This window comes from Desmodus rotundus, chromosome Y (genome assembly GCF_022682495.2).
Source record: "Desmodus rotundus isolate HL8 chromosome Y, HLdesRot8A.1, whole genome shotgun sequence".
Classification (NCBI taxonomy): Eukaryota; Metazoa; Chordata; class Mammalia; order Chiroptera; family Phyllostomidae; genus Desmodus; species Desmodus rotundus.
The window spans coordinates 5,046,282-5,070,826 of NC_092332.1; the positions used below are offsets into that span (position 1 = coordinate 5,046,282).

The 24,545-nt window shown below is 38.2% G+C and overlaps 1 protein-coding gene and 1 non-coding gene across 3 annotated transcripts in view; both read right to left on the reverse strand.

Moving 5' to 3' along the window:
- Positions 1-5,319: 5,319 nt before the first annotated feature.
- Positions 5,320-5,426, reverse strand: LOC139440625 (U6 spliceosomal RNA). Its single transcript, XR_011650819.1, has one exon. It is a non-coding gene; the product is annotated as a U6 spliceosomal RNA (small nuclear RNA).
- Positions 5,427-5,773: 347 nt separating this feature from the next.
- Positions 5,774-24,545, reverse strand: part of LOC139440569 (U2 small nuclear ribonucleoprotein auxiliary factor 35 kDa subunit-related protein 2-like) — an 83,491-nt gene continuing 64,719 nt past the window's right edge. Inside the window, exons 9-10 of one of the 2 annotated variants that reach the window (XM_071220361.1) lie at positions 8,909-9,018; positions 5,774-7,083 (exon numbers count right to left, since the gene is read on the reverse strand). In XM_071220361.1, coding sequence (XP_071076462.1) covers positions 6,626-7,083; positions 8,909-9,018 — 568 coding nt within the window. In that variant the 3' untranslated portion in view covers positions 5,774-6,625. Of the gene's footprint in view, positions 7,084-8,908; positions 9,019-18,831; positions 18,905-24,545 lie in introns of those variants that run through there. The other variant, XM_071220362.1, reaches the window with a different exon arrangement.

The following is a 24,545-nucleotide window of genomic DNA, read 5'->3' on the forward strand; positions in this document are numbered from 1 at the left end:
CTCAGCAGGAAGCAGTTTCAGAAGAAGCAAGATTAAGGAGGATAAAGTCTCTGGGTGGAGGGGTAGGGGTGACAGGCCCAGCCTTTCTTAAAATGAATAGGAATGTTCTTCGGGTATGTTAAAGCCTTTCCTACTTAAGTTTAAAATTTTTCTTCAGGCACTCTGCAAAGAGTTCTGTTCTGTGCCTGCACCAGGTGATGTCTGACGCCAGTAGGAACCTGAAAAGGAAACAGTATCACTATACGCTCGGTGAAGAATTGAGCCGTATAAAAGCAAGACCCTGGCAGCAGTTTGGCAAACTACATTCTTCACTAGAGTGTGCTCCCTGGATGCATCAAATTCCCTGCCCTTTTCCTTTCCCTCCACGTTGTTTTCAGTAAATCTCTTCTTTTCAATGTTTTTCCTCTTCTGATTTAGAGTGACGGGATTAATATCTAGAACAAATCAACATTTACAAGGAGAATATCTTTTTTTGTTTGTTTTTAAGATATATTTTATTGATTATGCTATTATAGTTGTCCCATTTTCCTCCGTTTATTCTCCTCTATCCTGCACCCAACCTCCTACCTTCATTCCCCACCCACACACTTAGTTCATATCCATGGGTCGTACATATAAGTTCTTTGGCTTCTCCATTTCCTATACTATACTTAACCACCTCCCGGTCTATTTTTTATCTATTATTTATGCTTCTTATTCCCTGTACCTTTCCCCTCATTCTCCCTCCTCCCCTTCCCTACTGATAACCCTCCATGTGATATCCATTTCTGTGATTCTGTTCCTCTTCTAGTTGTTTGCTTAGCTTGTTTTTGTTTAAGTTCAGTTGTTGATAGCTGTAAGTTTGTTGTCATTTTACTGTTCAGATTTTTTAAATTTATTTTTTATTGTTATTCAATTACAGTTGTATGCCTTTTCTCCCTCTCCCTCCCCCCACCCCGGCTGAACCCACCTCCCTCCCCCACCCCCACCCCCACCATCCCCCTCGATTTTGTCCATGTGTCAATTATAGTAGTTCCTGCAATCCCCTCTTCCCACTGTCCCCACCCCACTCCCCCCTGGCCACTGCTACACACTCCCCCCCCTCAATGTCTCTGGTGGTATTTTGTTTGCTTTTTTCGTTTGTTGATTATATTCCAGTTAAGGGTGAGATCATATGGTATTTGTCCCTCACCGCCTGGCTTATTTCACTTAGCATAATGCTCTCCAGTTCCATCCATGCTGTTGCAAAGGGTATAAGCTCCTTCTTTCTCTCTGATGCGTAGAATTCCATTGTGTAAATGTACCATAGTTTTTGGATCCACTCGTTTGCTGATGGGCACTTAGGTTGCTTCCAGTACTTGGCTATTGTAAATTGTGCTACTATGAACATTGGGGTGCACAGGCTCTTTTGGAATGGTGTTTCAGGGTTCTTAGGGTATAATCCAGGCAGTGGAATTGCTGGGTCAAAGGGCAGTTCCATTTGTAGTTTTCTGAGGAAATTCCATACTGTTTTCCAGTGGCCTCACCAGTCTGCATTCCCACCAACAGTGCACTAGGGTTCCCTTTTCTCCACATCCTCTCCAACATTTGTCTGTTGATTTGTTTATGTTGGCCACTCTGACTGGTGTGAGATGGTACCTCATTGTTGTTTTAATTGTCATCTCTCTGATGGCTAGTGATGCTGAGAATCTTTTCATGTCTCTGGGTCCTGTGTATGTCTTCCTTGGAGAAGTGTTTTTTGAAGTCCTTTGCCCATTTTTTAATTGGGTTGTTTGTCTTCCTGGAGTGGAGTCGTGTGAGTTCTTTATATATTTTGGAGATCAGGCCCTTGTCTGAGGTATCATTAGCAAGTATGTTTTCCCATACTGTTGGTTCTCTTTGTAGTTTGGTGCTATTTTCTTTAGCCTTGCAGAAGCTTTTTATTTTGATGAGGTCTCATTTGTTTATTCTTTCCTTCATGTCCCTTGCTTTAGAGGATGTGTCTGTGAGGATGTTGCTGCGTGGAATGTCTGAGATTTTCCTGCCCATGTTTTCCTCGAGGACTTTAATGGTGTTACAACTTATATTTAAGTGTTTTATCCATCCTGAGTTTATTTTTCTGTGTGGTGTAAGTTGGTGATCCAGTTTCATTTTTTTGCACGTTAGCTGTCCAGATCTCCCAACACCATCTGTTGAAGAGGCTGTTTTTGCTCCATTTGATGCGCCTGCCTCCTTTGTCAAATATTAATTGACCGTAAAGACTTGAGTTTATTTCTGGGCTCTCTGTTCTGTTCCATTGGTCCATGTGCCTGTTTTTATGCCAGTACCAGGCTGTTTTGATTACAGTGGCCTTGTAATACAGTTTGATATCAGGTATTGTGATCCCTCCTGCTTTGATCTTCTTCCTCAAAACTGCTGCAGCTATTCGGGGTCATTTATGGTTCCATATAAATTTCTGAAATGTTCATTTTATATCTGTGAAATATGTCATGGGTACTCTAATAGGGATTGCATTGAATCTATAAATTCCTTTGGGTAGTATGGCCATTTTGATGATGTTAATTCTTCCAATCCATGAGCATGGTACATGCTTCCATTTGTTTCTGTCTTCCTTAATTTCTTTCTTCACTGTTGTGTAGTTTTCCGGGTACAGGTCTTTTACCTCCTTGGTTAGGTTTATTCCTAGGTACTTTATTTTTCTTGTTGCTCTGTCAAATGGGATTTTTTTCCTGATTTCTGTTTCTGTAGTTTCGTTGTTGGTGTACAGGAATGCCTTTGATTTCTGAGTATTGACTTTGTATCCAGCTGTTTTGCCAAATTCATTTATTAGGTCAGGTAGGTTTTTGCTGGAGTCTATAGGGTTTTCCATGTACACTATCATGTCGTCTGCAAACAGTGACAGTTTCATTTCCTCCTTTCCAATCTGGATGCCTTTTATTTCTTTTTCTTGTCTGATTGCTGTGGCTAGGACTTCCAATACTATGTTGAATAGGAGTGGTGAGAGAGGGCATCCTTGTCTAGTTCCTGATCTTAGTGGGAAAGCTCTAAGTTTTTGTCCATTGAGTGTGATGTTGGCTGTAGGTCTCCCATATATGGCCTTTATGATGTTGAGGAATGCGCCCTCTACTCCCACTTTGCTGAGTGTTTTTATCAGAAATGGGTGCTGTACCTTATCAAAGGCTTTTTCCACATCTATTGATATGATCATATGATTTTTGTCTTTGCTGTTGTTGATGTGGTGTATTATGTTTATTGATTTGTGAATATTGTACCATCCTTGCATCCCTGGGTTGAATCCCACTTGGTCATGGTGGATGATCTTTTTAATGTATTGCTGGATGCGGTTTGCCAATATTTTGTTGAGAATTTTAGCATCTATGTTCATCAGCGATATTGGCCTGAAGTTTTCTTTCTTTGTTGTGTCTTTGTCTGGTTTTGGGATTAGGATGATGCTGGCTTCATAAAAAGGGTTTGGGAGTCTTCCATCAGTTTGGAGTTTTTCGAATAGTCTGTGGAGGATAGGGGTTAGCTCTTCCTTAAATGCTTTGTAGAATTCTCCTGTAAAACCATCTGGTCCAGGGCTTCGTTTGTTGGGTGTTTTTTGATGACTGCTTCAATTTCCTCTTCTGTTATTGGTCTGTTCAGGTTTTTTGCTTCTTCTTCATTCAGTTTTGGAAGATTATATTTTTCTAGAAATGTGTCCATTTCACCTATGTTTCCAAATTTCCTGGCATACAGTTCTTCATAGTAATTTCTTACAATCCTTTGTATTTCTGTGGTATCAGTTGTAATCTCTCCTCTTTCATTTTTAATTGTGTTTATTTGGATCCTCTCCCTTTTTTTCTTGATGAGCGTACTTAAAGGCTTGTTGATTTTGTTTATCTTTTCAAAGAACCAGCTCCTGGATTCATTGATCCTTAGAATTGTGCTTTTAGTCTCTGTGTCATTTAACTCTGCTCTGATTTTGGCTATTTCCTTCCTTCTGCTTGCTCTGGGCTGTCTTTGTTGTTGTTTCTCCAGTTCTTGTAGGCATAGGGTTAGGTTGTTTGTTTGAACTGTTTCTATCTTCTTAAGGTAGGCCTGTATTGCTATGAACTTCCCTCTCAGGACTGCCTTTGCTGTGTCCCATAGGTTTTGGGTTCTTGTGAGTTCATTTTCATTTGTTTCCAGGAAGTTTTTGATTACTTCCCTAATCTTGTTCTTGACCCATTCATTGTTTAATAGCATGCTATTCAGTCTCCATGATTTTGAGTGTTTTGGGTTTTTTCCTTGGGGTTGGTTTCTAGTTTCAGCCCCTTGTGGTCAGAGAAAATGCTTGATATGATTTCAATTTTCTTGAATTTGTTGAGGCTTGCTTTGTGTCCTATCATGTGGTCTATCTTTGAGAAAGTTCCATGGACACTTGAAAAGAATGTGTATTTTGCTTATTTGGGATGAAAAGCTCTATATAGATCAGTTAAGTCCATTTCATCTAGGGTATTGTTAAGTGACACAATATCCTTGTTGATATTTTGTCTGGAAGACCTGTCCATTTTTGACAGTGGGATGTTAAAGTCCCCTACTATAATTGTGTTGCTGTCAATATCTTTCTTGAAGTCCTCCAAGATTTTCTTTATGTATTTGGGTGCTCCTATGTTGGGTGCATATATATTTACAATGTTTATGTCTTCGTGGTGGATTCTTCCTTTGAGTATTATGAAGTGACCTTCTGGGTCTCTCTTTATGGCCCTTCTTTGGAAGTCTATTTTCTCTGATATGAGTATTGCTACCCCTCTTTTTTCTCCGTCTGTATGCTTGGCCCTTCATTTTCCCAGCCCTTCATTTTCAGTCTGTGTAGGTCTTTTGTCCTGAGATGGGTGTCTTGTAGGCAGCATATGTGTGGGTCACGTTTTCTTATCCATTCAGCTATTGTATGTTTTTGATTGGATCATTTAATCCATTTATGTTTAAGGTTATTATTGATAGGTAGTTACTCATTGCCATTATTTCCTACCTGTGTTCCTCTTTCTCTTTTCCTTCCTTTCCTTAAAGCAGTCCCTTTAGCATCTCTTGCAGAGCTGGTTTGGTGGAGCTGTATTCTTTTAGACTTCTTTTGTCTGGGAAACTCTTTATTTGGTCTTCTACCTTGATTGACAGCCGTGCTAGGTAAAGTAGTCTTTGTTGCAGGCCTCTGTTTTTCATTTTTGGAATATTTTTTGCCATGCTCTTCTGGCTTGGAGCGTTTCCATTGAGAAGTCAGTTGCTAACCTTATGGGGGCTCCCTTGTACGTTACTTCCTGTTTCTCCCTTGCTGCTTTTAAGATCCTCTCTTTGTCTTGGAAATTTGCCAGTTTAATTATGATGTGTCTTGTAGTGGGCCTAAATAATATGGAAGGCTTCACCAATTAGCGTGTCATCCTTGTGCAGGGGCCATGCTAATCTTCTCTGTATCCTTCCAATTTTAGTATATGTGCTGCCGAAGCGAGCACCAAGGTGAATATCTTAACTACTTAGTTTTTTTTTGGACTACGTATTACCAATATCATAATGGAGATCACTTACAAAACCAATTTCTATTGCTTAATAAGTACTTACAAATATCAAACTGCCAAATGCCACACTGTGAAATTCAAGGTTAATCAGTCAATAGAAAGCAAGCTACTAGGAAAATAATTAACATTTATATGAAAATAAAATGTGACTGCATGTTTCCTCTATCCCCTGAAACTAGGGATGTTTTCTTTAAGCTCTTTCTACAGAATACACTCTTCTTTGATAATTTGTGTATGTCAACTTTTGTATAATGGGTTTAGCATGGAACACACTCAGTAGCCATGACTGTAATTTTATTAAAAATTATCAAATACAAAGAACTTTACCTCTATATAAAATATTCTGCAACACAAAGCAATGGATAGAAAACTCGCAATTTAAAATAGGCTACAAATCGAGGGCCGGAGGCAGAAAAAAAACAGTATACTTTTTAGTACTTTAAAACAGAAAATAAATTTAAAAATAAAAGCAGTTTTAGTAATGCCTAGAAAAAAACATACAGATTACTAATAAGGTCCAACGAGATTCATGAAAGAACCAATAAATATTATTTATAGAAACAGTTACCTATAAGTAAAGACATAAGCAGCAAAACACAAAATTGGTCAGTCTGGCAAAGATTAAAACAATTTGGATTATAGAGTCAGCAAAATGTATTGCTGGTAAATTTTTTGTTGTCTTGTGAAAGTATTAGAAATACTTTAGTGTTATGTCAGTTAATGTAGTTTTATCCCAAATAAATGATTTTAAATTATTTGAAGATCATAACATTCTTTAATAGTGCAATATTATAAATGTTTGAAATACAATAGAGATGTGTCAAGTAAACTGACACAGCCACAATGGAAATAAAATCAGCTAAACAGATGGGCTAATAAAATATAATCAAGTATAATATGTAAAAATAAAAGTCACTTATAATCTTAACTATATGTAGGAAAATGTGTACATATGCATAAGGACAAAAAAATGTAAATCAATACTCTAATGTTGATTTAATTTCAAGGGTTAGGATTACAAATTGTTTAAACTGCTTATGATTTTTAAACAGGACTCATCTACATGTGTCAAACTAGTTAATCTTTCTGAGTTCAGGGCCTTCTACCCAACTAATGTACTGGCCATAATAAATAATTTATTTGGAGCTGGAACTTGAAATAGTTCTCTCTCTACTACCTGATCTCCTCCTACCAGGATTCCTATATCTAGAGAAGTGAACACTATGGTTGTGATGGCTCTGGCTCCCTCTAATCAGGCTGCCATGACTATGGCCATGGTCCCTTTTTCTTTCTCTGCTTTGTGAACTATACCTTTCACGATTTTCTGCCATGTGTTTGTGAGATTTCTTCTCCCTGTGTCTACTTTTCCTGCGGGGTGGACTAGGGCTTCTCCTCCTCCTGGGCCTGCCACAGTACTTATCATGGTGGCCCATCCTCTCTCTCCTCTCTGAGTTCTTGCCAAAGGAAGAGCCGGACCGATCTGGAGACAGATAGATGTCTCTATTAGCTTCCCAAAATTCATTGTTGGGATTTCTGAACACGTGAAGAAAGTTGCAGTGTTTTCCTCTTGGGCATTGTTGTATTTCAAATAAACCTGCAATGGCACAGTTAGGAAACAGCATTTATGGCTGGCACTATATCAGTTTTAGAAAGTACATTTCTCATGTTTATATCTATTTGAACTATTTTCTACTGTGAACCATTTCAAAAAATTCTAATACCTAAATAAATGACATCCTTAAAGGTAAAAAAATCAAAATTTTTTAAAACAAAGAGTGTCCCATTTCCCTACTGACTTTTGGTTCAGAACACAACTGAACAAATGATGACCCCATAATCATATAATTTTTTCTGGGTGCTACCATCCCACTGATTAACAGTGTACCTCCCTAATTAATATTCTTGAACTAGTCCTTGGTAGCAAGCTCTGTGCACATAGTGATGGCAAGACAACTATTGACCAAAAGGAAGAGCCTATTATAGGTGGAGGAAACTATATTTTATTTATACTTTAAAAAAGGATAATAAACATTGCCCTAATGCTTTAAAGTTATCAAGTTCTTTAAATACAAAAGACTCTTGACAAATAGAAATCTACTTCAATAATCTCTCTGGGGCTTTCAACCTTTTTAAAAAGCAAAGCAAATTCTCTAAATTATGTGAAATAATTCAATGTGAAATACCTTCCTCCCTGACACTAGTCAAAAATTAACTAAAAAATGGATATATTATGTATCTAACTGTAAGAATTAAAACTCCTTAAAGAATACATATAAGTAATGGTTTCTTAGTTACAATATATAAATCATAAGGAACAAAAAACATATATACTGAAGGTTATTAAAAGTAAAACTTTCTGTGCCTCAAAGACACCATGAAAAAAGTAGAAAGCGGCTGGTGCTCAATTCACTGAGCTACACCAGCCAGGGCTTAATATATTTTTTAAATGACAGAATCCTGTCCTGGCTGGTGTGGCTGAGTGGTTTGAGCACCGGCCTGCAAACCGAAAGGTTCAATTCCCAGTCAGGACACATGCCTGGGCTGTGGGCCAGGTCCCCAATAGGGGGCATGTGAGAGGCAACCACACAGTGATGTTTCCTTCCCTCTCTTTCTCTCTCCTTTCCCTTCTGTCTAAAAAGAAATCAATAAAATATTTTAAAAATGACAGCATCGACTAAGGAAGACTGGCATACTCCTGGTGTGATTCATTTCATGCATTTTTAATATCTGATTTTAAGAAGTTTTGTATAAAGCAAATAACCAAAAATAGAAACAGTAATTTTCCTCTATGGCATTACAGCTTCATCTTTTTTCATCTGAGGCTTTAATATTTTGTATAAGCCCATCTGATAGAAATTTAAAAATAGTAAGGCCAGCAAAGAACTGAGTCATTTCCTGATTTTGTGACCACTATCCATGAGTCAATGTGATTAAACTCACCCCTAACAGGTCATACAGCTACAATAAATCCCTACATTACAAAAATATGTATCTCATATAGGATGATGAATATTACATAATGACATGGCAGAAAATGATCCAAAAATCATATAAGCACAAAGATGGAAAGGAAAAACATTCCATATGAGGCAAATCAATGCATAGAAGAAACCTTTAGAACTGTGGTAACTAAAATGTAGCTTCTTTAAATTTAAGGCTTAGAGGTTAGTATCAAAGATCAGACAATGAGACTAAATTCTGACTGTTGTCATTTTGTTGGACCTCTGTTACTTCAAGGATAAGATGAACCAAAAGCTCTGTTAGAGATTAAAATGTGATTCTGCTCATGTTGGGAAATATTAAAATGATGCCTAGAGACTTTTTTTACACCCTTAAAAAGAATGCTTTTTTAAAATAGTAAAGAATATCCACTTTTATTATAGTGACGTAATAAAGATAATCATCACGTTGTATTTTACCACAAATTGCTGTTTTCCACCGGGTCACTGGGCAGAATTCACACCGAAGCTGTCGTCCTGCATACCATCGTCCGTTAAAAATAGAAAGGGCCGCTTGGCATTCTTCTTCTCTTTAAACCACAAATTAAAGGACACACTTTAAAATTCTAACATACAGATTAACCATATTATTAATTAAACCCTTTATTAATTTATTATAGGACCACCAACTCAATTATTTTTCTACTACAGAGGGAGTTCCTATTACAGCATCCAAGCTCCTAAAGCTCAACATATATTCTGTGATATGTTTAATACCCTATAATATATTTTGACGAATGAAAACTGTCTTTTAAATTCAAGAGCTGGGACTTCCAGCCAAGATGGAGGTGTAGGTAGACACATTGTGCCTTCTCTCAAAACCAAAGGACAACAACAATTTAAAAACAAAAAAACAACCAGAACTGACAGAAAACCGAACTGTATGGAAGTCCGACAACCAAGGAGATAAAGAAGACACATTCATCCAGACTGGTAAGAAGGGTGGAGAGAGGCACCCAGTGGAGAGGACAGGCAGTAAGGCTGCAGCTGGTGGACGCAGCAAGGTGGCAGATTGTGGAACGGGATGCGCAATCTGCAGCTGACTGGGGAAGCAGTAGCTGGTGGGCCGGGTGACAGACTGCGTAACCCAGGGCTCCAGTGTGGGGAAATAAAGCCTCAAACCACTGAATGAAAACACCTGTAGGGGCTGAGGCAGCAGCGGTAGAAACTCCCAGTCTCACAGGAGAGTTCACTGGAGAGACCCACAAGGGCCTAGAATATACACAAACCCACCCACCGGGAATCAGCACCAAAAGGGCCCTATTTGATTGTGGGTGGTGGAGGGAGTGACTGAAATCCAGCAGAGAGTGGAGCAAGTACCATTGCTCCTTCTCCAACCCTTCATCCACGTACAGTGTCACAGTGCAGTAAGGAACTTTAGCCCACCCTGGTGAATACCTAAAGCTCCACCCCGTTACATAACAGGTGTGCCAAGACCAAAAAAAAAAAAAAAGGCCCAAATGAAAGAACCGATTAAAGGTCGAGAAAAAAATACAACTACGCAATGAAGGGATAGCTAACCTATCAGATGCACAGTTCAAAACACTGGCAATCAGGAAGCTCACATAATTGGTTGAATTCGTTCACAAATTAGATGAAAACATGAAGGCTATGCTAACAAAGGAATATTTACAGGGAACCAATAGTGATGGAAAGGAAACTGGAACTCAAATCAATGGTGTGGACCATAAGGAAGAAAGAAACATCCAGCCAGAAAAGAATAAAGAAACGAGAATTCAAAAAAATGAGAAGAGGCTTAGGAACCTCCAGGACATCTTTAAACATTCCAACATCTAAATTATAGGGGTACCAGAAGGAGATGAGGAAAAGCAAAAAATTAAAAACTTATCTGAACAAATAATAAAGAAGAACTTCCCTAATCTGGCAAGGAAACAGACTTCCAGGAAGTCCAGGGAGCTCAGAGAGTCCCAAATAAGCTGTACCCAAGGAAGCACATACCAAGCCACATCATAATTACATGACCCAAGATTAAAAATAAGAAGAGAATCATAAAAGCAGCAAGGGAAAAATACAAAGGTACCTACAAAGGAGTTCCCATAAGACTATCAGCTGATTTCTCAAAAGAAACCTTGCAGGCAAGAAAGGGCTGGAAAGAAGTATTCCAAGTCATGAAAAGCAAGGACCTACATCCAAGATGACTCTATCTAGCAAAGCTATCATTTAGAATGGAAGGGCAGAAAAAGTGCTTCCAAGATAAGGTCCAATTAAAGAAGGTCCAATCATCACCAAGCCCTTATTATATGAAATGTTAAAGGGACTTAGACCTAAGACAAGGAAGATCAAAACTATGAACACTAAGATGATAACAGACTCACAACTATGAACAACCAAACCTAAAAAAAACCGAAAACAAACTAAGCAAACTCCTAGAACAGGAAAAGAATTACAAAAATGGACATCAGATAAAGGGTTAGCAACAGGGGAGTGAGGGGGGAAAAGGTACACAGAATAAGTAGCATAAATAGTAGGTAGAAAATAGACAGGGGGAGGGTAAGAATAGTATAGGAAATGTAGAAGCCAAAGAACTTATATGTATGACCCATGGATATAAACTATTGGGGGGAAATGTGGGAGGGAGGAGGTGGGCAGGATGGAGTGGAGTGGGGGGGGGGAAATGGGACAACTGTAATAGTATAATCAATAAAATATATTTAAAAAATAAAATAAAATAAATTCAAGAGCCGGCCATTGAAAAATGCAAAGTTTCCATTGCTAAAGCTTGTTTTTCTTCAATTAGGATTGCTGCCCTTGTTTAGAGTGAATAATTTAACCAATTAGCTATGAAATGGTCTAATATCAACATAAAGCTATAATATAGGTTTTTTTAATATATTTATTGATTATGCTATTATAGTTGTCCCATTCCTCCCCCATTCCACTCCATCCTGCCCACCCCCCTCCCTCCCACATTCCCCCCCTATAGTTCATGTCCATGGGTCATACTTGTAAGTTCTTCAGCTTCTACATTTCCTACACGATTCTTACCCTGCCCCTGTCTTTTTCCACCTATTGTTGAGAGCTAGGCAAGAGGGCTAGGCAATTATAAGCATTGCTAAACTGAAAACATCTTGAACGTCACCAGAATACGTGAGGAAAAGAAACAACATTGTCAGCCAAAGTAAGCTGAAAAGAGGAGACAGACAGATGGTTCTTATTGACATGAGACAGGGTTTCAAAAGAAAATTTTGACATCTAGCTAATGCTCCTCCAGAGCCAAGAACTATGCAGAGATAACCACAACCTCCGCTTTTGTAGCTTGCTTGCTTCTTTCGCGGGCATAAAAGAGCTAGCTTCTGAGCATTAGGCGCGACTCCCCTTTATAGCCTTAACCAGCACCCTGGGAGTTAGCCCCGGCGCAGGTAAAAATAAAGTACCATCTAAGTGCACTCCACACATCTCCCTTTGATTTTCTGCTTGCATTCAGGATACAACACTATCATCTATGCTACTTATTCTCTGTACCTTTCCCGCCCTCTCCGCCTCTCACTCCCCTACTGACAACCATCCATGTGATCTCCATTTCTATGGTTCTGTTCGTGTTCTAGGTGTTTGCCTAGTTTGCTCTTGTTTTTGTTTTAGGTGTGCTCGTTAATAACTGTGAGTTTGCTGTCATTTTTACTGTTCACATTTTTGATCTTCTTTTTCTTAGGTAACTCCCTTTACCATTTCATATAATAAGGGCTTGGTGATGATGAACTCCTTTAACTTGACCTTATCTGAGAAGCACTTTATCTTCCCTTCCATTCTAAATGATAGCCTTACTGGATACAATACTTTTGGAGGTAGGCCCTTCCCTTTCATGACTTGGAATACTTCTTGCCAGCCCCTTCTTGCCTGTAAGGTCTCTTTGGAGAAATCAGCTGACGGTCTTATGGGAACTCCTTTGTAGGTAACTGTGTCCTTTTCTCTTGCTGCTTCGAAGATTCTCTCCTTCCCTTTAATCTTGGCTAATGTAATGATGATGTGCCTTGGTGTGTTCCTCCTTGGGTCCAGCTTCTTTGGGACACTCTGAGCTTCCTGGACTTCCTGGAAGTCTCTTTCCTTTGCCAGACTGGGGAAGTTCTCCTTGATTATTTCTTCAAATAAATTTTCAATTTTTTGTTCTTCCTCTTCTCCTGCTGGCACCCATATAATTCGGATGTTGGAACGTTTCAAGATGTCCTGGAGGTTCCTAAGCCTCTCCTCATTTTTCCAAATTCTTGTTTCTTCATTCTTTTCTGGTTGGATGTTTCTTCCTTCTGGTCCACACCGTTGATTTGAGTCCCAGTTTCCTTCGCATCACTATTGGTTCCCTGTACATTTTCCTTTGTTTCTCGAAGCATAGGCTTCATTTTTTCATGTGGTTTTCGAACAGATTCAATCAATTCTGTGAGCATCTTGATAACCAGTGTTTTGAACTGTGCATCCGATAGGTTGGCTATCTCTTCCTCGCTTAGTTGTATTCTTTCTGGAGTTTTGAAGTATTCTGTCACTTGGGCCATTTTTTTTTTGTCTTGGCACATTTGTTACTTCAAGAGGTGGAGCCTTAGGTGCTCACCAGGGCTGGGGTAATGCTGGTCACTGCGCTGTGACACGGTACATGGGGGAGGGGCCAAGAGGGAGCAATGGTGCCCGCTCCCCTCTCCACCAGATCTCAGTCCTTTAGCCTATTCAACAGATGGTATTGGGAGATCTAGACAGCCACATGCAAAAAAATGAAACTCGATCACCAACTTACGCCATACACTAAAACAAAAACAAGGAAAACTAGGCAAACAACTAGAAGAGGAACAGAACCATAGAGATGGAGATCACATGCAGGGTTGTCCATAGCGGAGTGGGAGGGGGATGGGGGGAAGGTACAGAGAATAACTAGCATAGATGATAGGTGCAAAGAAGGGGGAGGGTAAACATAGTATAGGAAATGTATAAGACAAAGAACTTATAAGTAAGACCCATGGACATGAACTATACGGGGGGAATGTGGGAGGGATGGGGTGGGCAGGATGGAGTGGAGTGTGGGAGGGATATGGGACAACTGTAATAGCATAATCAATAAATATATTAAAAAAATCAACCAATAAATATACAAATTAAATGCAATAACAAAAAAAAAAGAAAAAAAGGAAAAAAATAAACGCAAGATGGATAAAAGACGTGAATATAAGTCGTAACACCATAAAAGTCATAGAGGAAAACATTGGCAGGAAAGTCTCAGACATTCCACGCAGCAAGACCATAATAGACACGTCTCCTAAAGCAAGGGATATAAAGGAATGAATAAACAAATGGGACCTCATCAAAATAAGAAGCTTCCGCACGGCTAAAACAGTGCCAACTTACCAAGAGAACCAACAGTATGGGAAAACATATTTGCCAACGATACCTCAGACAAGGGCCTGATCTCCAAAATATGTTAAGAACTCACACGACTCCACTCCAGGAAGACAAACAACCCAATTAAAAAATGGGTAAAGGACTTCAAAAAACACTTCTCCAAGGAAGACATACACATGACCCAGAGATATATGAAAAGATGCTCAGCATCACTAGCCATCAGAGAGATGCAAATTAAAACCACAATGAGGTACCATCTCATACCAGTCAGAGTGACCAACATAAACAAAACCACAACAAATGATGGAGAGGATGCGGAGAAAAGGGAACCCTAGTGCACTGTTGGTGGGAATGCAGACTGGCGAGGCCACTGCGGAAAACAGTATGGAATTTCCTCAGAAAACTAAAAATGGAACTGCCCTTTGACCCAGCAATTCCGCTGCTGGGATTATACCCTAAGAACCCTGAAACACCAAACCAAAAGAACCTATGCAACCCAATGTCCACAGCAGCACAATTTACAATAGCCAAGTACTGGAAGCAACCGAAGTGTCCATCAGCAAACGAGTGGATCCAGAAACTATGGTATATTTACACAATGGAGTTCTACACATCAGAGAGAAAGAAGGAGCTTATACCCTTTGCCACAGCATGGAAGGAACTGGAGAGCATTATGCTAAGTGAAATAAGCCAGGCGGTGAGGGACAAACAGCGTATGATCTCACCTTTATCTGGAACTTAATCAATAGAAGAAACAAGGAAACAAAATATAACCAGGGACATTGAAGTTAAGAACAATCTAACAATAGCCAGGGGGGAGTGGGGTGGGGACAGTGGGAAGAGGGGATTACAGGAACTACTATAAAGGACACATGGACAAAATCAAGGGGGAGGGTGGAAGTGGGTGGAAGGATGGGGAGAAAAGGCGTACAACTGTAATTGAATACCAATAAAAATTTTTAAAAAAGAAAAAGAAGAATATGTGGAGAAAGCAATACAGACAGAATGAATAGAAAAAGTAAAACATACAGATTACATTGAGAATATTGAGACAAGGCAAAAAACAAAAGGAATGGAGTGAATGAGAAAGAAGAAAAGAGACACTGCTAAAACTGAGCAAATGAGGAGAGAACAATAAATTCACCTCAAAAAAGGTATTACGTGGAGAAAAGGACAGAATTCAATAAACTAATATGTAAACAGTACTGAGAAAATGCAGAAAAGAGAGAAAATGAAACAACTGTAATGGTGACAATGCAGAACCAAAGAGGATGTGTAGTACACAGGAGTAAGCAGTAAGCAAAGAAAACACCTACATAACAGACAGAATGTAGAAAATGAAAAGAACGAACAAGAATAGAGAGAAGGCTGAATTTAGAAACCATGAAGAGAACACAAAAATAAAAAATAAAATAAAAGAAACATTGAAAATAATGCAGAAAACAAACGGTACAAGGAGAGAGTGTAGATAAATAACACAAAGACAAATGGGTGAGGGTGAAAAATGGAGAGAACTCAAGATACAAAGGGAAGCAAAATAAATAACAGCAAAAATCATAGCAAATATAAAATGAAAAAAGATAATGCAATAAACAAAGAGAATGTGGAGAAAGCAGAGGGAATGCAAAAGAAAAAAGAAGAAAAGAAGACGACGACGACCCCACAGAGAAAAGTTTAAAAACAGTAAACAAAAAATATAGAATAAAAAACATGAAGAAAACACAAAATCCAATGGGAATTAGAAGAGAATGAATAAAATGCTTAAAGTGGTACATTTATGGGGAACACAGAAACATAATACACAGAAGGGACAAGGTGAAAATGAAACATTGTAAATAAACAGGAAAAAGTGGTATAAAAATAAAGACTGCAAAATAAAACAGACACAAAAGGTACAGAGAAAATGTTTAAATCACACAAAAAATAGAAGAGAAGGCACAAAATAGAAGGAATGTGTAGAAAATCATGAGAATTCAGGAAAAAGAGAATTTTAATGTAACAAAGATAACAATAAATGTACAAAAAGAAAAACTGAGATCTCAAGAAACAGATATAATGGAAAAAAGAGAACCATGTACAAAGTACACAGACACAAAGACTACCTGCATAAAACAGAGAATTAAAACACCTAAACAGATAAAGTTCTAAAGGAGATAGAATGAGGAAAGATAGAACACAGAAATAGGACAAGAAAAAACACAGTTTGCAAAAAATTAGAAAAACAGGGAAAACAGAGAGAATGAGAGAAAAAAGGTAAACAGATATGTGAAAGGGAAATAGAACATGTGCAGAAATCAGTGAATATGTTAAGATAACAAAGAGAATGAAAAAATGGAGAGACAGAAGATTATTTTAAAAGCTACATAAATCAATATGAGAACTTTGAGAATGGAGAAAATTGTGAACAATAAGTGAAAAAAAGAGAAAACAGAGAAGAAAAAGAACAAAAACAAGATGACAGAAAGAATGAGAGCAAATCTCATAATTCAGACAATGGAGAGAACCAAAAAAAAAACCCCCAACAACAACAACAACAAAAACAAGAACACTAAAAACTAACAGGATGAAAAAACAAAGAATGAAAAGAACAGAGAGAAATAACAGAGAACAAAAAACACAGAAACTATAGAGAACAAGAACAACAACAACAAAAGTAACCCACAGAGAATATGCAAACAAAATCAGAAAATAAGAAGGGGACAAAGGTAGGGTAATGGGTGGGGGGGGGAAGGCAGAAAACTACTTGAACAACAATAAAAAAAATAAATAAAATACAAAATAAAGAAGAGACCAAAGGGAAATAGAAAACAGACATCACAGAGAGAGGACATGAAGGTAGAAAACAGTTCAAAAACTTGGAGAAATGCAGAAAATGGAAAGAATGAGAAGAAAACAGAACAAATACTGAGAATGGAGAGAATTTGATGAAACCAGAGAAAATGCAGAAAACACAGAGAATGATAAGAGAAAAATGAGAACACAACAAATAGAACAAGGAGACAATAAAGAAGCTGAAGAAAAAGTAGAACAAGGAGAATAACAAGTGGAAAATTGTTGTAATGAGGAAATAATAGATAGAAAAGATATCTGTGAGAAATCAGAAAATGAATAGAATGAGGATAAAATGGAGAGAATGAAGAACATAAAGAGATAATGGAGAATGTGTACATAACAAAACTAGTGAAGATATATGGAACAATGCAAAAATCCTATAATATAAATATAGTAAATATAACACAGATGACAGATTTTGTCGATAGAATTGAGAAACACAACTGTAGAGTATGAGAGAGTGAGAAAAAAAGAACACAATGATGATAACAAAGCGAACAGAGAAGAAAAGGCAAAACACAGCTTACAAGAAGAGAAGTAAGAGAATGCAGAAATAGATATTATGTAAAGAGAACTATGAGAATGAAGAGTGCAGAGAAATATAATGAAGAGACAATGCACAAAATGAAGACTATGTTGAATAAATGAGGAGTAAGCAGAGAGAAGCAAAGATAACAAAGAAAGCAGAACATGGAGTTAAGGTGAAGAGAATATAGAGAATGAAGGAAGTTTAAAGAACAAATTCAGAATAGGGAGATGAACAAAGGAATAGAGAAAACAAGAAAACAACAACAAAAAAGAATATAATGGAGAGAAAAGAAAGAATGCAGTAAGTCAAAAGTACACAGAGAGAATGGAAAGGATCCAGTAAACTAAAATTACATGGAAAGAAAAAAAAAAGAATGCTCAAAAAGAAGTAAAAATGAAATAATAGAAAGAAGACCGAAAACATGAGAGAAGAAAAGGCAAATGGGAAGAAAGTAGAAAAATAAAAATGAGAATAAAATGGAGACATTTGAAAGAATTAATTGAATGAGGAAGGAAGGTAGAGAACAAGAAAAATCACAGAAAGTGCAACTGTAAAAATAAAGAAAAAAAAGTGATTACAAAAGACAGGTGGAGGGAACACAGAAAATGGACAGGACAAAAGACAGATATATTGAAAAGAGACACTTGAACATAACAAAAAAAGGGAGTGACCAGGGAACAGAAAGACTGTAAATAAAATGGAGAGAATTAAAAAAATAGAGAAGAGGGAATGGAGGGAACACAGAAGAAGAGAATGAGTAAAGAAGGAACAGAGTACAGAAATGAAAACACCAAGGAAAGAACAAAGTACAAGAAGAGAACAGATATTAAGAAGATGGAGTGAAAAAGAATTGAACAAAGATGAAATTAGAAGCCAACCTCAAGGAAAAAACTAAAAAGCATTCAAAATCATGGAGATGGGATAGCATGCTGTTAAACAATGAATAGGTTAGTAAAGAGATCAAGGAAAAATCAAAGTGTCTCTGGAAACCAATGAAAATGAACACACAACAGTTCAAAATCTATGGGACACAGCAAAGGCAGTCCTGAGAGGCAAGTTCATAGCAAAACAGGCCTACCTAAAAAAGATAGAACATTTTCAAATAAACAACCTAACCCTACACCTACAAGAAATGGAGGAACAACAACAAAGACAGCGCAGAGTGAGTAGAAGGAAGGAAACAACAAAGACCAGAGCAGAATTAAATGAAATAGAAACTAAAAGAACAATTGAAAGGAGCAATAAATCTAGGAACTGGTTCTTTCAAAAATAAACCAAGTTGAGAAGCCTTTAGCCAAACTCATCAAGAAAAAAAAGGGAGAGAATCCAAATAAATAAAATAAGAAATGAAAGAGGAGAGATTACAACTGATACTACAGAAATACAAAGGATTCTAAGAAGATACCATGAAAAACTATGCCAATAAATTTCAAAAACTGGATGATATAGACAAATTTGTAGAAAACTACAAGCCTTCAAAACTGAATCAAAAAAAGGAGAAAGGCTGAACAGACAGATAACAGCTTGTGAATTCTAAGCAGTAATAATAAAAAAAAAAAATCACACAAAAGTCCTGGACTGAATGGTTTCACAGGAGAATTTTACAAAGCATTTAAGGAAGAGCTAATACCTACCCTCTCAGACTCTTCAAAAAACGCCAAGAAGAAGGAAGCCTCCCAAACTTGTTTCATGAAGCCAACATCATCATAATCCAAAAACTGGTGAAAGGTACAACAAAGAAAGAAAAGTACAGATGAATATTGCTAATGAACTCAGACACTAAAATTCTCAACAAAATATAAGCAAACTGGATTCACCAATGCATTAAAAAGATCATACACCATGATTAAGTGGGATTCATTCCAGGGATGCAATGATGGTACAATATCTGTAAATCAATGAATGTAATACATCACACAGACAAAAGGAAAGACAAAAATCACATGATCAAACAATAGATGTGGAAAAAGTATTTAATAATGTAGAGCACTCATTTATGATAAAAACGCTAGCAAAGTGGGAGTAGAGGAAGCATACTTCAACATAATAAAGGCCATATATTAGAAACCTACAGCTAGCATCATACCCAATGGACAAAAACTAAAGGCTTTCCACTAAGATCAGTAACAAGACAGGGGTGTTTCCTTTCACCATTTCTATTCAACACAGTACTGGAAGTCAAAGCCACAGAAAAAGAAATAGGAGGCATCCAAATTGGAAAGGAAGAAGTAAAACTGTCACTGTTTGCAGATGACATGATAGTGTACACAGAATATTCTATAGAGTCCGTCAAAAAACTACTCAGCCTAATAAGTGAATTTGGCAAAACGGCGGGATACAAAGTCAATATTTAGAAATCAAAGGCATTTTTTGACATCAAGAATGAAATATGAGAAGGAGAAATCATTAAAAAAATCTCATTTGCCATATGCAACAAGAAAAATAAAGTACCTAGCAATAAACCTAACCAAGGAGGTAAAAGACCTGTCCTCAGAAAACTACACAACATTGAAGAAATTAAGGAAGACACAAACCAATGGAAGTATATACCATATTCATGGATTGGAAGAATTAACATCATCAAAATGTCCATACTACCCAAGGCAATCTATAGATTCAACACAATCTCTATTAAAACACCAATGACGCATTTCAAGATATAGAACAAACCCTTCAAAAATGTAGTTGGAATCATAAATGGCCCTTAATAGATGCGGCAATTTTGAGAAGGAAGGACAAAGTAGATCACAATACCTGACATCCAACTACATTGCAAGGCCATAGTAATGAAAACAGTCTAGCACTGGCATAAGAAGAGAAAGATCTATCAATGGATCAGAATAGAGAGCCAATTCTCTATGTTGTATTAATAGTCAACAAAGTGGGCAGAAGCATAAAACCAAGTAAAGATAGCCTCTTCAACATGTGGTAGTGGGAGATCTGGGCAGCTACATGCAGAAAGATGAAACTTGACAACTGAATTACACCACACACAAAAATAAGCTCAAGATGCATAAAAGACTTAAGTATAAGTCACAAGAGCCTAAAAGTCCTAGAGGAAAATCTCAGATACTGCACTCAGCAATATTTTCACCTATATGTCCACTAGAGCAAGGGATATAAAGGAAAATATAAACAAATGGGATGTCATTAAAATAAAAAGCTCTGCACAACTAAAGAAAACATCAGGATAATGAAAAGGGAACCGACCATATGGGAAAATATATTTGCAAATGATACCTTCAGAAAAGGGTTTGACCTTCAAAACATGTAAAGAACTCACATGACTTCATTCTAGAAGGACAAACAACCCAATTAAAAATGGGCATAGACCTGAACAAACATTTGTCCAAGGAAGACATACAGAGGGCCCAGAGACATATGAAAGGATGCTCATCACCACTAGCCATCAAAGAGATGCCAATTAAAACCACAATGAGATATCACTTCACACCAGTGAGAATGGCCATCAAAAACAAATCAACAAACTAGAAGTGCTGGCGAGGATGTGGAGAAAAAGAGAACCCTAGTGCACTGTTGGTGGGAATGCAGACTGGTGCAGCCACTGTGGGAAATAGCATGGAGTTTCCCAAGATAACTGAAAATGGGACTTCCTTTTCACCTGGAAAGTCCACTGCAGGGATTACACCCTAGGAACCCTGAAACACCAAACCAAAGGGACCTATGCTCCCCAATGTTTATAGCAGCACAACTTACAGTAGCCAAGTGCTGTTTAAGTGCCCTCCAGTTCATAAGCGGATAAAAGAGCTATGGTAATTTACACAATGGAACACTATGCAGCAGAAAGAAAGAAGAAGCGCCTACACTTCATGAAAGCATGGTTGGATCCCGAGAGCATTATGCTAAATGAAATAAGCCACGGAGTGAAAGACAAATGCCGTATAATCTCACGTTTAAGTGAAAACCTAATCAACCAATCAAACAAGGCAACAAAATATAACAGGGAACATTGAAATAAAGAACAAATAAAGAAGAACAAAGAGGGGAGGGGTAGGAGTACAATGAGTGAAGAATGGGAAGGGTCATCAAACAATATGGATAAAGGACACATAGACAAAGCCAATGGGGGTTAGGTTCGAAGATGGGAGGTGGTGATGACTGGGGTGGTGAGGAGTGGTGGAGGATTAGATTAGGAGACACCTGTACTTGAACAACAATTTTTTTTAAAAACCCTGGCTGTTGTGCCTCAGTGGACTGTGAGCAGGCTCACAAACCTAAAGATTGCTTGTTCAATTCCCAAACGGGGTACATTTGTGGGTTCCCGGCTAAGTCCCCATTTGGAGGCATGTAAGAGGCCATCTCAATCAATGTGTCTCTCACACACTGATATTTCCCTCTCTTTCTCTCTCCCTTTCCCTCTTTCTAAAAGTTAATAAATAAATAAAATATTTTAAAAAACAATACATGGGGACACTGAAGCTTTCTCTCCAGACTGCCACTTCACTTTTTCTATCCTGTCACTACATGTTCTGAGCATTACCAGACAATTTATTGGATCTTCCAGTAACTTCCCACCATGGTGCTTTCCAATACGCCATTGGAATCTTATGAGCTAATCTCTATGGCATTTTCAAAGCTCAGAGCATGTCCAAGGATAAAATTTTCACAGCTTGCAAAACAATGCCTAGATCATCCTGCCACAAGTTGTCACTGCTCTGTGTTGTTGAGAAGATATCTGAATTATAGGACTGAATTATTGATAAATGTCAATTTAGCCAATTTCTTTTCCAAAAGACAAGTGAGACAGATTGGCAATAGACCAGATACTTTACAGAGAGCTGTATTTCACTTGAATGCATGCTGTGTTCCACAAAGCTTGCTGGATGGTTTGGGGGCAAGGTTCACTCTTTCTTGTTTCTCACTGCACATGGTAGGGAATTCATCTGTATGCCAATAGAATTGGTAAGGCTTGCTTTACCACACTCCTCTAATCAGTGGGGATTTGGCTATGTTGTCTCAAGCAATGAGAGTAAGTGAGATATTGGAGCAGAGACAATAAATCCAGATTCAAAACAGACACCATAGAAAAATGTTCAGCATAACCTGATTCTCTTTAAGATTTTTTTACAGATTTTTTGGGGGGGTGAAAATCAGCTTTTGAATTTTTTTCATTTTAGTTCCAAGACTTTCTTTGTGCTTGCTGACAGTCCATTAGCAACACTAATTATGTTCTGGAGACTTGAAATTCTGGGTTTTATCAGGTTTGCAAAATGTTTCTCATAGAGCAAAGTCCTGCTGTGATGAGAGCTTGCTGTACTATCATGTTACTCTGATTAAGCTGATTAAATTCTGTGTTTGGACTCACATTGGAAAAGGCTCAGTGGCTGGCATTGTAGATAATGATAGGACAGAGCCCAGACTCATGCACATCACATGACACCATGATTCCTCCCTGCAAATGTCACAGTGATATTTTAATATTCTTTTCTCATCTCACTCTGGACTTTGTAAGGCAACATTCACAGATGTTTCAAAGGGCATCACACATAGTAAAAATGGTCGAGAAACTGGTTCACCTACCCAAGTTTTAATGACACTTGTTCTGTGACATGACCTCAGGTGTCACAAGCTGGTCATTTCAAAGCCCATCCCAGCCCTCAGGAAATGGTCATTTCCCACGAGCAGCAAGCAGCCTGCAAGCTGCTACTGCATGAGAGGCAGAGCTGGTCCTGGGGGAGTGCCTTCCATTACTGGAAGAGAGGCAGAACCAGCCCCAGGGGATGTGCCCTCCTAATGCTGTTCCCTGATGGATAGCACTGGACTGGTTATGATATTTGGTCACACACTTTCTATACTTTTCTGTACTTTTAAAAAGTACATTTATTTTTTAATACAATGACAGGACAGGATTCCCTGAAACACTATATTTTCTGGGTATAAGCCAAGTAAGAAATAAAGCATTTAAGTACGTATGTACTGGGTACACAGTTAATAAACCTAAATTCGGATGAATTATTTCTTAATTTGAATTTGAATTTGTATCATAAATACCTCTGCCAAAGGAAATGGCAAAAGCGGATGAGGCTGTACTTCCTAGGAAGACCATGAATACTTGCTGTGATGGAATCCCACACAGGTCCTACTGAGAAGCAGCTATTCCTACATCCCACTTATAACAGGGGACAGGGGAGTCAGAGGACCCAGCACCTCACCAGTGTCCACAAAGGACAGGAGACCAAACACGCTGATGTCCCGAAGGTGGGAACCACAAAGTGTGGTGACCTGGTACTGCACATGCACTTGTCCCTCTGTGTCCTTTTGCCCACCCTGTTTTTCATGATTTAGAACAAAGCCCAATGTGCATTTTGATTCAGGGTTTGGTTTTATCAAACAGGTGACAGATGGAAAAGTTTCACGTTTGCTTTGACAAGCTGACATGCTAGAGGTCAGCCTTCAAGGATGTAAAAGAAATGAACCTGGGGACCTAGTAATTCCTTTGTCATGCTCGAATCCAAAGCCAGAACAATGCCTGGTGGTTGTATTCAGTGCAGATGCCAGCAACACACATGGCATGTCTGTGCCTTGTCATTAAGGGTGGGAAGCCTGGGAGACATCACTTTCAGTTGCCATAATCCTGCCCTTATTCTGTGATCTCTCTCTTTAGTCAAACACAGGTTATCTCACCCTTTCTTTGGCTCTCTGTTTATGCATCCTTGTACCCAAGTGGTCCCCCACACTGCACACCAGGCTGCCTACCTTCTGGAGAGAGTTACAAAGGCTTTTTTGAGCAAAATTCATTACACCTTTCTGCCTCCCACTGCAAGTTCCTTTCATTACACTTTGTACTTTGATGGATTGAAGATTCAAAGTGAATGTGAGAAATAACACCCAAACATGTGACATTTCCTTAACCCACTTCCCCAGAGTGACATCTCTCCCAGATCTACAGTCCAAAGTCACCTCCAACAAATGGACACTCTCCACCGTTATTCATCTCTCTCCAACTCTACACACACTCATGCATGTGTTTTTGTATATTTGGTGCTATCTTTATCACATGTATAATCATTTCTCCACATGATTTTGACTTTAGTTCACTTACTACTTTGATTCAGATTGAAAATATACAGTGTCAAAAATTGCCCAAACATTCAGGGAGTTTGCATTTAGCTAGTCAGCATATTTGACTCTAGGTAAATATTTTTGGATTCTGAAACTCCCTTCAGTTAACCAGTAGTCTGTCCTTTATTGGGAAGAGTTCTCTAAGATGGGGCAGGGAACCACAGGATCTAGGAGTCCTGTTTTAACAGCCAATTTCCCCCTACCCTTTTCACCCTTGTTTCCTCCTGTCTATACAACCCTGTTTTTAGATTCTACCACAGTCCAATCTTGGACCTT